Source organism: Pseudopipra pipra, chromosome 2 (assembly GCF_036250125.1).
Source record: "Pseudopipra pipra isolate bDixPip1 chromosome 2, bDixPip1.hap1, whole genome shotgun sequence".
NCBI classification, from domain to species: domain Eukaryota; kingdom Metazoa; phylum Chordata; class Aves; order Passeriformes; family Pipridae; genus Pseudopipra; species Pseudopipra pipra.
Window position 1 is genome coordinate 43,015,213 of NC_087550.1, and position 12,547 is coordinate 43,027,759.

Below are 12,547 nucleotides of genomic sequence, written 5' to 3' on the forward strand. Positions count from 1 at the left end.
CCATAAAGTATCATTTCACTCAATTAAAACACTCCAGTCTGGACAAAACTTAACAGAAATAAACATTTCAGAGTGATGACTACCACCACACTTCCTGCTAGAAAGCAGATATGAAGGTGGCAGTGCTTGGGAGCTCTCACAGATTAAAAAAAAACCAGAATAAAATCTGACACTATTCATCAAAACTACCCGTGGGTTTAATCTATGCCATTTGGTTGAGGTCAAAAGGGGATATAGGTTCACAGGAGCCATGAAGCCATCCTCCCGGCACACCTGCTCAAGGGGTACAACATCACAGATCTGACTATACTGCCTTCTATACCCACAGCTTTGTCAGGGGCACTCTGTGCTATGTTGGAACTGGCTGGAGGGCCGGGCCCACAGAGTGGTGGTGAACGGTGCTGCATCCAGTTGGCAGCCGGTCACTAGTGGTGTCCCCCAGAGATCAGTGTTAGGCTCAGTCCTGTTTAATATCTTTACTGATGATCTGGATGAGGGGATTGAGTGTACCATTAGCAAATTTGCAGATGACACCAAGTTGGGGGGGGAGTGTTGATCTGCTGGAAGGCAGGAGGGCTCTGCAGAGGGACCTGGACAAGCTGGAGAGATGGTCTGATTCCAATGGGATGAGGTTCAACAAGGCCAAGTGCTGAATTCTGCCCTTTGGCCACAACAACCCCTGAAGTGCTACAGGCTGGGGACAGAGTGACTGGAGAGCAGCCAGGCAGAGAGGAACCTGGGAGTTTGGATTGATAGGAAGTTGAACAGGAGCCAGCAGCGTGCCCAGGTGGCCAGGAAGGCCAATGGCATCCTGGCCTGTATCAGGAACAGTGAGGCCAGCAGGATCAGAGAAGTGATTCTTCCCCTGTACTCAGCGCTGGTGAGGCCACACCTGGAGTACTGTGTCCACTTCTGGGCCCCTCAGCTCAGGAAGGATATTGAGGTGCTGGAGCAGGTCCAGAAAACAATGAGGCTGGTGAAGGGACTGGAGCAGAAGTCCTATGAGGAGAGGCTGAGGGAGCTGGGGTTGTTCAGCCTGGAGAAGAGGAGGCTCAGGGAAGACCTCATCACTCTCTACAACTCCCTGAAAGGAGGTTGTAGCCAGGTGGGGGTCAGTCTTTTCTCCCAGGTAGCTATCAGTAAGATAAGAGGGCATGATCTTAGGCTCTGCCAGGGGAGGTTTAGGTTGGATATTAGGAAGAAATTTTTTATAGAGAGAGTAATCAGACATTGGAATGGACTGCCCAGGGAGGTGGTGGATATTCACTGTCCCTGGAGGTTTTTAAGATGAGACTGGATGTGGCACTTAGTGCCATGGTCTAGTAACCACAGCGGTGTTGGATCAAGGGTTGGACTTGATCTCAGAGGTCTTTTCCAACCCGGTTGATTCTATGATTCTGTGATTCTGCCATTTGTCATCTTCTCCATAGTGGAGAAATCTCTATCTGGTTAGATCTGAAAATTTAGGGCTTCTTTATCAAGTATCTTCCCTAAAACTAGCTTGTAAAATAAAGAAAATAACTCTATACATTTTGTTTCCAGTAAATTAAGTTAGTGGTAGTCAATCCCTTTCTGCGTTGAAAAGAGCAGTTTCGAGACAGAGGTAAATTCTGAGTACAGTTGGATATATGAAAGCATTCTTCCTCTTTTCCTCTCCCAAGACATTTATTCTTTCTCTCAATCAAACTGAAGGTCAAAAACATCATTGGGAAGGACTTTATTAATTTTGGTGAATTTTGTAATAGGTGGTTTATTTAGTGTGTGTAAAGTTGATTTCTGGGAAGTAAATGAATGAATAAATCCTGTTGCCAGAAGAATTTTCCAGGATTCTCAGCACATATAATGGCACTTCCATTATTGAGTACTTTTCATGGGTCTTGGCTGAGACAATCTGTGTGAGGTCATCGAAATACAAAGGCATTTTCTTTCCAGCTTTTAAATAATCACTTGGTTATAAATCCAACAATGGTTTTGCCTTTGAACTTCGGTGGCGGTCTTTGTTAGCATGTGGTTTGAAGGTCATAATTTATTTTCCAGATTGTCAATTTTATGATCAAAATAATGTAATCTCTTCTAAATTACACAAATGTTTGCAGAAGCCCCTACAGAGGCTTCTCTCTTTTCATCTCTTCCAAACTACAGGCTTAATACACTGAAACAACTCTTCACTTCACTGCTTCCCAAACTCTATTTCTGCACACAATGGCTGAAATCTTAGAAGTTTCTGAGCTAAATCTGTAAGCTTTCACTGCAGTCACTCTTCTTCAAACTGACTATTCACAGTGGAGCATCTGGCCTTGCTAAAAATCAATCGTTTCCTTCTCAGAGCCTAACATTATCTAATTTTAATGACAGTTACACAAGTCCGAAACTGTAAAATATATATATTCATTGATTCAGGTCAGGGTTGGCACTGAAATTAATTGATATTTTACACAGTTTTCCTCATAGAACAAAAGTGCGTGATATTTATTATTAATCTTATTTTCATTTGTTTGCTGAATTGTAATTTGGTTACAATGAAATGCTCGAGGACTGATGGATGACTAACCATTTAGTCCTTTCAAGATTACTCCACTACTGTGGCTTGTGATAGACTCCACATCCCTGTATTAGATGCACTGCTCGATTCAGCCTTTCACCCTCAGAAATTCTCTAGTTGACCTTTATTGGAATAACACTTCAGCTCTCAAGCAAGCATGGCATAAAACCTTCTGTATCTTCATAAGTAGCTAATGGAAGCTACTTGTGATCACATTCTATCCTAATAACTTTAGTTTATACTTCTTTTAAAAAAAAGACATTTCTGGTTCATGGAACAATGCTATTAGAAAGATTTTAATCATGATAAAAATGGTTTCTTGTTAGCATTCACTTAAAGAACAGGTTCTTAAAATTCCTTAAATACGTTGGTCCTGAAACTTGGTTTCCCAGTCTAAGAATGAGATCATGGTTCAGAAATCGCCTCTGATTTCTTACAGCTTTGTGTATACACCAAAGAAACAAGTTATCTGCATATTCTCCGTTCACAGCAATAAGAACATTTTTCTGCAGGAATCTTCCCTCATATTTAGGGCACTCTTGATGTTAAAAAGAAAACAGTAGCAGCTGACAGCCATAGCCATTTCTAAGTTTCCTGTCTTCCTTTTCATGGGTACAAAGAACCCCAAAAGATACTTCTGCCAAGCAGCTGAATGAATAGTGCACATCCTCAGTGAGGACAAGGCCCAGCCACAGAGTGGGGGCCTTGGCTGGACACCAGGTGACCACCAAGTCACGTTATTCCATGCAACCATTTTTACACTTCCCCTTTGGCTCAAGGGAAGATCCAGAGTAAAACCTGGTCTGGAACATCTCCTGGGTGATGGTTGGTTTCCTCACCTTGTGGACCATTCTCAGAGCACTTTTTTTGTGATGAAGTCGGACTGCCTGTTGTGAAAGTCTTAAAGCACAGTCTTACCCTAAGCGCACAGTCTTATCCTTCACCCTCAAGAAATTATGTTCCAGTTTAAACTCTACCAAAAATGTCCCCAGACTGTCCTATATTCACTCAAGTGGTTGGATATACAATTTACAATTCAGTGAGGGTCAGGGTACTCAAGCATTCCTATAAATTGTCTGAAACTAGGTTTGCCCTCAGGTTATCTTCTTTCTTGATGATTCAGGGGAGGAAGAATTTCTTAAACACTGATTTCCAGCTGATTAACGTTGACATTATCCTCTCCTAACCTGATATCTTCTAAAACTGTCTAAATTCTTTTTCCGTCCCTTCCTTGGTGGAAGTGCTATTGCTTTCAGACAAAAGAGTATCCGAGAATTATCCCTTTTTTTTAATTTATTTTCAATTCCTCCATTTTAAAAAGGTCAGAAGGTCTGTGTGAGAATGGGATCATACTTAGTAGGAACCTTGAAGAAGCTTTTAAAAGCTGTAGCTCTTTTTTTTCATAGAAAAAATCACAGGGTAATATTTCAAAGTATTTTGGCAAGAAAAAGTCTCATCTTCATGAGTGAGTTCCTATATTCAGAAAACTACAGAATCATAGAATATACTGAGTTGGAAGGGACCCACAAGGATCATCAAGTCCAACTCCTGGCCCTGTGCAGGACACCCCAAGAGTCACACCATGTGCCATAGACTGTCATCCAAATGCTTCTTGAACTCTGTCAGGCTTGGTGCTGTGACCACTTCCCTGGGGAGCCTCTTCCAGCACCCAATCACGCTCCAGGTGAAGAACCTTTCCCTAATGTCTAACCTAAGCCTTTCCTGACACAATCCTTGGGTCCTGTCACTGTTCACCAGAGAGAAGAGATCAGTGTCTGCCCCTCCTCTTCCACTCACGAGGAAGTGGTAGTCTCCTCTTCTCCAGGCAGAACAGCCTCAGCCACTCCTCATAAAGCTTCCCCTCCAGATCCTTCACAATCCTCGTAGCCCTCCTTTGGACACTTTCTAATGGCTTAATGTCTTTTATATGGTGGTTCCCAAAACTGCACACAATATTCAAGGCGAGGCTGCACCAGGGCAGAGCAGAGCAGGACAATCCCCTCCCTTGACTGGCTGGAGATACTTTGCCTGATGCTTTCCAGGACGTGGTTGGCCCTCCTGGCTGCCAGGGCACTGCTCACTCCTATTCAACTTGCCATCCATCAGGAATCCCATATCCCTTTCCGTGGTACTGCTTTCCAGCCTCTCATTCCCTAGTCTATACCCACAACTAGGATTGTCCTGTCCCTGATACAGAATTGCTATTGTAATGCCAAAAATCAGTGCACTTGGTTTTAAACTTTGGTGGGTTTGAATTTCTCCCTCAGTTTCTATGCATGTTAGAAAGACCAGGAGACTAGAAAAAAACCCCTAACTATGTCTCTGTCTAAGTAATTGCACATTGTATTTGTTACTTTTTTAACTACAGAAGTTTATGTATTGGTGTTATCAAAGACTAGCCATGATTTTTAATGGAACATATTGTATACTCCATGTAGCTCAGCATGGTGAGTGTCTGTCTCTGATCTTAAATACTTTTGTTTCTCACCCATCTAAGCAGAAAGAATACTGGGTCTCTGCCCTCTGTTTGGGACATTAGAGAAAAAGGCTCAGTGCACAGGATTGCACCATCACTAGGAAAAGGCCTCAGGCTTTGCATTGATGTAACAGCGCTGGCCTCAGGACTTGCCTGGATTTGTCTAGGCTTGAGCTTTTTGTAGTTTTAGCAGTTGTGTACCTGTCAGATGACTATTGCCTAAACATGTTTTAGCTTTACATTAGCTGTGTGAAACTGCGGGGTAACATACACTGTTAACTAATGAACAGTGATCTCACACACAGATTATTCTGTGTAGAGTGAATTACCTATGGACCTTGAATAAAAATACAAGCACAAGCATGGCTGGGCAGCAGAGGCCCCAGGACCATAATCACACCCACTACGGGGGAGTGCAACCTCATGGAAGCAGAGGACACTGGGAACAAAAACCCAAGAATAAACCAGCACATTTTGTCTACACTTTTAATACTGTAATTAGACTAACAATAATTTTTTCTGTCCATGTATAAGGCGTGTACCAGTTCTGTCCATAACTAAATTGTCTTCCCCTCAACATTTCTTGAAAGCATACACAGTTAATTGAACACCATAAAAACAAACAGTTTTTTAAAGAATGCTCCAAAATAATCTGAAAAGACTGAATCTGAATCAGAGTCTGTATAGATCAAATTTGAACAATATTTCTAAAAGAAATAAAACACACTACAGCAAAGGAAACTATGCACTGCCTTCCTGGAGAGCAAACCCATTGGTTTGTCCATACAAGGCAGAAAAATATAGATGTAGATATAGATATAACCTGTAGGAAAAGTAATATATATGAATAGACATAAGCTGTAAGAAAAAGAATTTGATTAGAAAAAATCTATAAGGAGTTTATAGAAATACTTCTCTAATTACCTAAAACTTCTTTCATACAACTTTCTCTGAAATAACTATTAAAAACATATATAAATTCTGCAGGGTTTAATCAATTTTAAAGGCTGAGAAGTAATTTAGGCAAGTGAACACACAGTGACCTCACCCAGCTGAATAGGGAGGTACACTTGGGTTGCTCTCTCTCCTAAATCAAGATAAAGATACGGGATACAGGCTGTTCAACTTTGCCTAAGCTCAGATCCCAGATGTATCACCCAGCATATGATAATGGAAAGTATCTGTATGCAACACTTAATTTCAGAAGCACATTCTCCACAAGGGAAATGCATGATGGAAAAGACCAGAGGTAGAAAGATCAGGAAGAAAAATAATTTCTTTTTAAACTTGATAAATAGCAACAATTGTGTTTACCTGCTTTTGATAACTGCTTTAGAAATCTCAAGACATTACATTGCAACATAACTAGGAAAACAAGATGAATGTTGGTATATTATATTAATATCCCATAAAAATAATTATTCAAGAATGAAACAAAGAATAAAAAAAATTTAATCTCTCTTCTGTGCTCAGTAGTTTTATAAATCTCATTGTGCTTCCTTCCTGAGTATGGAAAATAGGGTAATTCTATTCAATTCAGGATAAAGTGGATGAATTAAATAAACCCTCAGCTGATTCTTTTCCTATTCCTTCCTGTCCACATGTTTAAACAGAGACCAGTTTGAGATCTTCTACTTCCTCTCCAGCTTCCACATGTTCCACTGGAAGTTTTACCAGTGCTGTTCCAGTGATTTCATTTCACAGTGCTCAGTGATTCAAAGCAAACAGGGCTCTGTGATCCTTCTGTCAAAAGACCTGTCTGAGTTTAGAGAACAAGATATTTCAAACAGAAGTGAGGTTTCAGATTCAATAGATTCTAAGTTTGCCTTTTTAAAAGGTGCTGTTTCACATATTGCAGAGCTCTGCCCAGGCAGGTGTAACTGGAGTGAGGCTGCCCCAGGTTCACTGTTGCTGCTAGGCAACAAATATCACATCTTGTATTTATAATTTTAGACTATGATTCTTACTTAGGCAGATTACAGGCTTGCAGAGAAGTGTCTGAAATCAATAATAGGTATTCCGAAGTGTGATTATTATTTGAATGCTAATGACTCTTTATGACGCATAAACTTTACTGTAAAACAAAAGCTGACAAGAACAGGACAAGTTTCTAGTATCTGCATACTTTATAAGCACAAAACTTGTATGCCAGTAGTTTCATTTAATCGAAAATTCTCCTATTTTCATACTGATTGCAGAATTATGTACTGTGGAAAACATTGCTTCCTAGATAATAGAAATATTAACTGAGTACACAGCAGCATAGTATAATAAATATAAGCATTTAATAGAATACAAAGTCAAATATAAAGGCATTTCAGTTTGTGATGAATCACTTTATTTGTGTACAGTGTACACAAATTATATTCAAGAAAAGTAAAATAAAGATGTATCAGATCATGGCTGGGCTTCGCAAACGAAGATTTGGGAAGGCTCTATCCACACTTGTACAAATGTGGATGTCAGATCACTACTTGTTTATTTGGACAGTACCAGGATATTATGTTCAAACCTCCTAGATCACTTTCACCAGTTCCGAATAATTCTGCTCCTTAGAGTATTTTGTAATTGCAGTCTCTCCTGGCTGCTGTGTCAGCAGTGTCATTTTTTTACTTCTTCCCTGTCTGTTTTCAAGCTTTCAACCATGCCAGAAGGTATGATTTGAAATAGCCCTTTCAAGTTGCCACATGCACATTCATTTTATCTTCTCACGTAATCTCTGAAGCCTGTAATATAAAATTGCTCCTAGCCTGATCATCACTACTTTTAGCCATTTACCTTGAACGATAACTGCCTCTTATTCAAACACATTTTTTTTGCATTTTTTCTTCCTTTACCTGTAATCATGTGTTTAGTTTATTACTTGCACTTAAAATTCTCTGAACCAAGCACTGAATTTGTTCAGCACATAACAGTAGATTGTTTACAGAGTACAAAAAATGCAGATAAATACCAATAATTCCATATTTTGCTGTGTTTTGTTTTGCAGTTTTATGTTACAGCATTATTACAATGCCAATTACTTTTCTATTGTCTTCTCTTTTAGAAGCAACAGTCTAAATTTGTAACTTTCTGGAAGATAAGCATAGACATAATAGTCATATGAGGTGAAAATTTGACCATCATGAAACAAATGGTCATATTCCTACTGGATTTCTAGGATTAAAGGGAAGTGAAAAAACCCTATAGCCCTTTTTTTGACGCAACCTGGAAGATACACAAGGTGAGAAAATCTGACTCATATTATGCTATCTAGGACCTAGTAAGAATGCTCTCCAAACCCAGGTTACCCACATTTGACTTGCTATGGTACAGTATGACCAATGGCAGCCAGGTAGAGGTGAGAGAATCCATCTTCTCTGTGCTACAATGCACTAGGAGTCAGATAAAGGGCAGCATAAAAGCACAGATTTCTAACAAACTCCATATAGAAGCCCACAAACTAGATTTCAGAACAAATTTTTTATGTGATGAAAAAAAAAAAGCAACCATGGAGTCATAGAATAGTTTGGGTTGGAAGGGACCTTTAAAGGCCATCTAGTCCAATGCCCCAGCAATGAGCTAGGACATCAACTAGATCAGGTTGCTCAACAGTGACCACAAATCTGTGTGTCACAGAGGACGTGCCATATCACTCATAACCAAACTCTACAGAACTGGCACTCGTACACTGAAAGTGACTCTGGCTCCAGCATGAAAAGAAGGGAGTTTTGTGATCGTTAGTTCCCCAAATGTACATTCGTTATATTTCCACAAAACTGCCTAACTCACCAATTTCTTCTCTCAGGGACAGAAATATGAGCAAGCAACACCATAGCCTTGAGTGAAATCACCCCCCTGAACCACATTTGTGAAGTACTACGATCGCTTCTGAAAAAGTATGCACTGCACTTTTAGAATAACTTGAAGACCACCTCAGGTTGGAGAACATTCCTTTTTAAAAACTGATCCTGTTCAAGGAAAGTTCAGGTCCCTGTCATAGGGCCTTGGTTGCTTTTTGCCAGAACACGTACCTTCATTTGTATAAAATTAACACCAAAGGCCCTGCTACTTTGTAACTTTTATAACTGGCACCCACCTGGTGAACAATCTCATGCTGATTATTCAAACAATGTTTTACAGGGTTTCTCCTATCCCACAGTGGAAGACCAGAACCAAAAGCAGTAGAACGCTATCTGAAAGGTCCCAAGGACAATTTCTTTTCAAATGACACCAAGTTGCAAACAGAAATTTACTATATATTTATTGAATTTATTTTTATTTAAATGAAAACATTTTCTATAAACAATAGTAGATTGGGTCTTTCTCTTGCATGTTACCAGACAACTCTATCAATCTATGTCTGTTCACTTTATGATAGAAAGCCTATTCAGTTATTCTGCCTCTTGTTCAATTTGCTACACTTGCTCCATTCTCAAAATCTGATCTCAAGTGAATGGGATCTTCAGAAGAATGCCATTTTATGCACTAGTTTAATTACTTTTAACTTTAGTTTCTGACTGATTCATATTTTAGCACACTAGACACTTTAATTCTGGAAGAAGAAATCCCATTTGAAATTTTTATTTACGTAGATAAGTATAGGAAAAAATTGATATTCACAGTTCTGAATAGGGAAAAAACTAAAGAAAAGCAATATTGTTTCAACAACTGTATACAGATTTACCACACAGTTTCAAAACTTGAGCAAAACCTTACTTCAGAAAATTACTTTGGATATAAAACACTGAAAAAGAGCAAGATTGAGATCTCCTGCCAAAAAAAAGTGAGTACACCAGTTGTATTCCAATCAGTAGAAACTCTAATAATCAAACTGTCAAATTTGAACAATAAGGAACACTTTATTTTAGGAGCTGTTCCTCATAACCAGATTTAATCAAGCCTTCTCTGTATTTGCATAATTTTTTCAAAGAAATAGGGATAATGCTTTGCCATTTTCAATCTTTTTTCCTACGTTAAGAATATGTCTCTTTAAAGTGCTAAATAAGAAATTTTGTCTTCAAGAAAGCATAAAAACTCTTTGAAAGTTTGGCCTTACTGGTAAAATTAGAGACTTTCTTCTGAGCCAATGGGAATATCCTTACTTTCATGAACTGTGTTTAGTGGGTGGAACTCAAATCCTTAGCCAAAAGCTGTAATACTGCACAAAACTATCATGCTTTGGGAAATATCTCCCACTTTTTCTGTTACATGCTATTTTAGGCAGAAATGGCTAGCTGTTCTGTTGTGCCTCCTTGTCTCCCCTGCCTGACTTCTTTGCACATTCTGATGCAAACCTGCAAAAGAAAGACGAACATCCCCATGTAACACCTCTTTCCAGTTGTCCTGGTGCCTTGATGACTTTCTGTTGAAGGTCATCTGTTGAGGACAGAGCATGTTACAAGATCAATCTCAAAACAGGCTGAAAGACAGATTATGAAAAGGCTAAGAGGACTTACTGGTACGTGGTGGGACTGACATTGATGCGGCGTGGGTGACTTCCTGACTCGAACTTGCTTGCAAGGGTGACATTGTTCCCAAAGAGACAATAGCGTGGCATTCTTACGCCAACGACACCGGCCAGCACTGAACCTGAGTGAATGCCTATCCTCATCTGGAAAAAACAGGAGATCCACGTCAGTCTCTTTCTCCTGTGCTGCCCACAGTTATGTCATTAGCACTTATTTATAAGCCAGTAACAGTAACGCTTAAAATTAATAATAAACCAAAGAAGAAAGAGTGAAGTGGAAGAAAACAGATTCTTCTATTCTTCTACCTTAAATCAGACGCAGTTAAAAGAAAAAAGAATGAAAACATGATTATCTTTTTACTAAAATTATTTTCTTCTTCTGTGTGCATTTGCTGGAGACTATGACAGCCAAAACAGGAATCGTGAACAGAACAGGATGGGATCATCCAGTTACTGCAATATCAGACATCTAGTTACACAAATAAAACATTACTGAGGGTTATTTTCACCACCTCTTCTAACACAGGCTTTAAGTAAGACCCAATTTTTCTCGAACTGGCAGAAAGAGTAGTAAAATGGAATGAACGAATAAGGTACTTTTATCTTCGTATTTTTCTTCCAAACTCTTCAAGGTCTAAGGTCTTTCTCACTTCATCAGACAGATATTGCAATGGTGAGAATGCTGAAGATTGAGGCACCAATGATTTTTAAAGTAATTGTATCCTCAAAATAAGAAGGAATAAATCCCCAGCAAACTAAAAACCCCCGTGTGATTATTCTAGCAATCATCCCCTGCAACTGTCTGAGATGTGGCGATTACATTGATCTGTAAAGCTCAGAGTCACCATCCACGTTTCTTTCAGAGTGAATAAACAGAGATTTATTCTGCATACATTTTAGCTACCAATTGTGTTTGCTAAGAAAATATTTTTTACAGATAGAAGGGTCTTTTTCTCTTGTTAACTTTATAATATTAGAAAAATGAAAAGATCTTTTCTCATGATTGTTTCAAAAAGACACTGGGAAAATAAATGGCCTTTGTGGTTATCACTTTTCTGCTCTGAAAGTGCCAAGGAAACCAGATATTACACAATCAGACTTGCTGAAAAAAATTCAAGCTGATACATCACTCTTAATATAAAATATTTTCCTTTGCAAAGTTAGGTAAATGAAGCTAAACCTATGTCAACTTCCATGGAAAAACTGCGTCGGGGAACAAAAATACATGGACATTCAAAATTTCACTCAGGAATACCCAGGTTAGATCTTCTGTGAACTGCTTGAATTTCAGAAGGGATGAGAAAAAAAAAAGAAAGGAAACAGCTTTTTATGTAATATAATGTGTATCTAAAGAGATTTTAAAAACTCTTGGTTTGAGTGAGTACATAACATTTTATCTTCTATAGTATCTTCAGAGATTTTTAAAAAACATGTTCGTACAATAAAAAAGGTAGATATTCTCACAAACACAGGTTAAACTACATAAAGCAACTGATGAGAGTGCCAGAACCTGATGTTTTCATTGGGTGCAAGACAGTTCACATACATTTTCTCATTAAACCATAGAGATAACTGCCTGATACAAGACAAAATTACACCAAGAGTGGCTTAAAATAAAACTCCACTTCTGCTTCATTATATGGTTCTCTATAAGAAAAGAGCCTGCAACACTGATGCTATTGCTGTGAAGTATTCCTTAGTGTGCCTTCTTATACTGAGAATAACCATTATATTGGTCATATACTACTTTTTAGCGAAATATGTTTTCACAAAATTTTCTTTTCCAGGTTTGATTTTGTCTGCAGATGCATTGTTCTGTCTTTTTCCTCATTGAGTTGATAAGTGTTGTGTTAACAGTTTAAGGCTCTTTTTTACAAAGGAAGAAAATGTGTGATCAAACTATTAGCAACAAGACACTTATTGAGGCACATCAGCCTTTCACATTACCTTTGCAGAAAAAGAAAATCTGCCTGGAGTATATAACTTATAACAATAATAACAGTTATACGTGTATAGTTATAGTTCCCAAGCCATATCAAACATGCAGCCCTTACCAGTGCTTTCCCAGAACATTTACCAT

The 12,547-nt window shown here is 38.7% G+C and overlaps 1 protein-coding gene across 1 annotated transcript in view; it reads right to left on the bottom strand.

The window, feature by feature from the left end:
• GUCY1A2 (guanylate cyclase 1 soluble subunit alpha 2) overlaps window positions 1–12,547 on the bottom strand; it is a 150,015-nt gene that overhangs the window by 17,921 nt on the left and 119,547 nt on the right. The window contains exon 7 of the mRNA XM_064645213.1: window positions 10,457–10,611. Within this exon, the coding sequence (XP_064501283.1) occupies window positions 10,457–10,611 (155 nt within the window). The remainder of the gene's footprint in view (window positions 1–10,456; window positions 10,612–12,547) is intronic.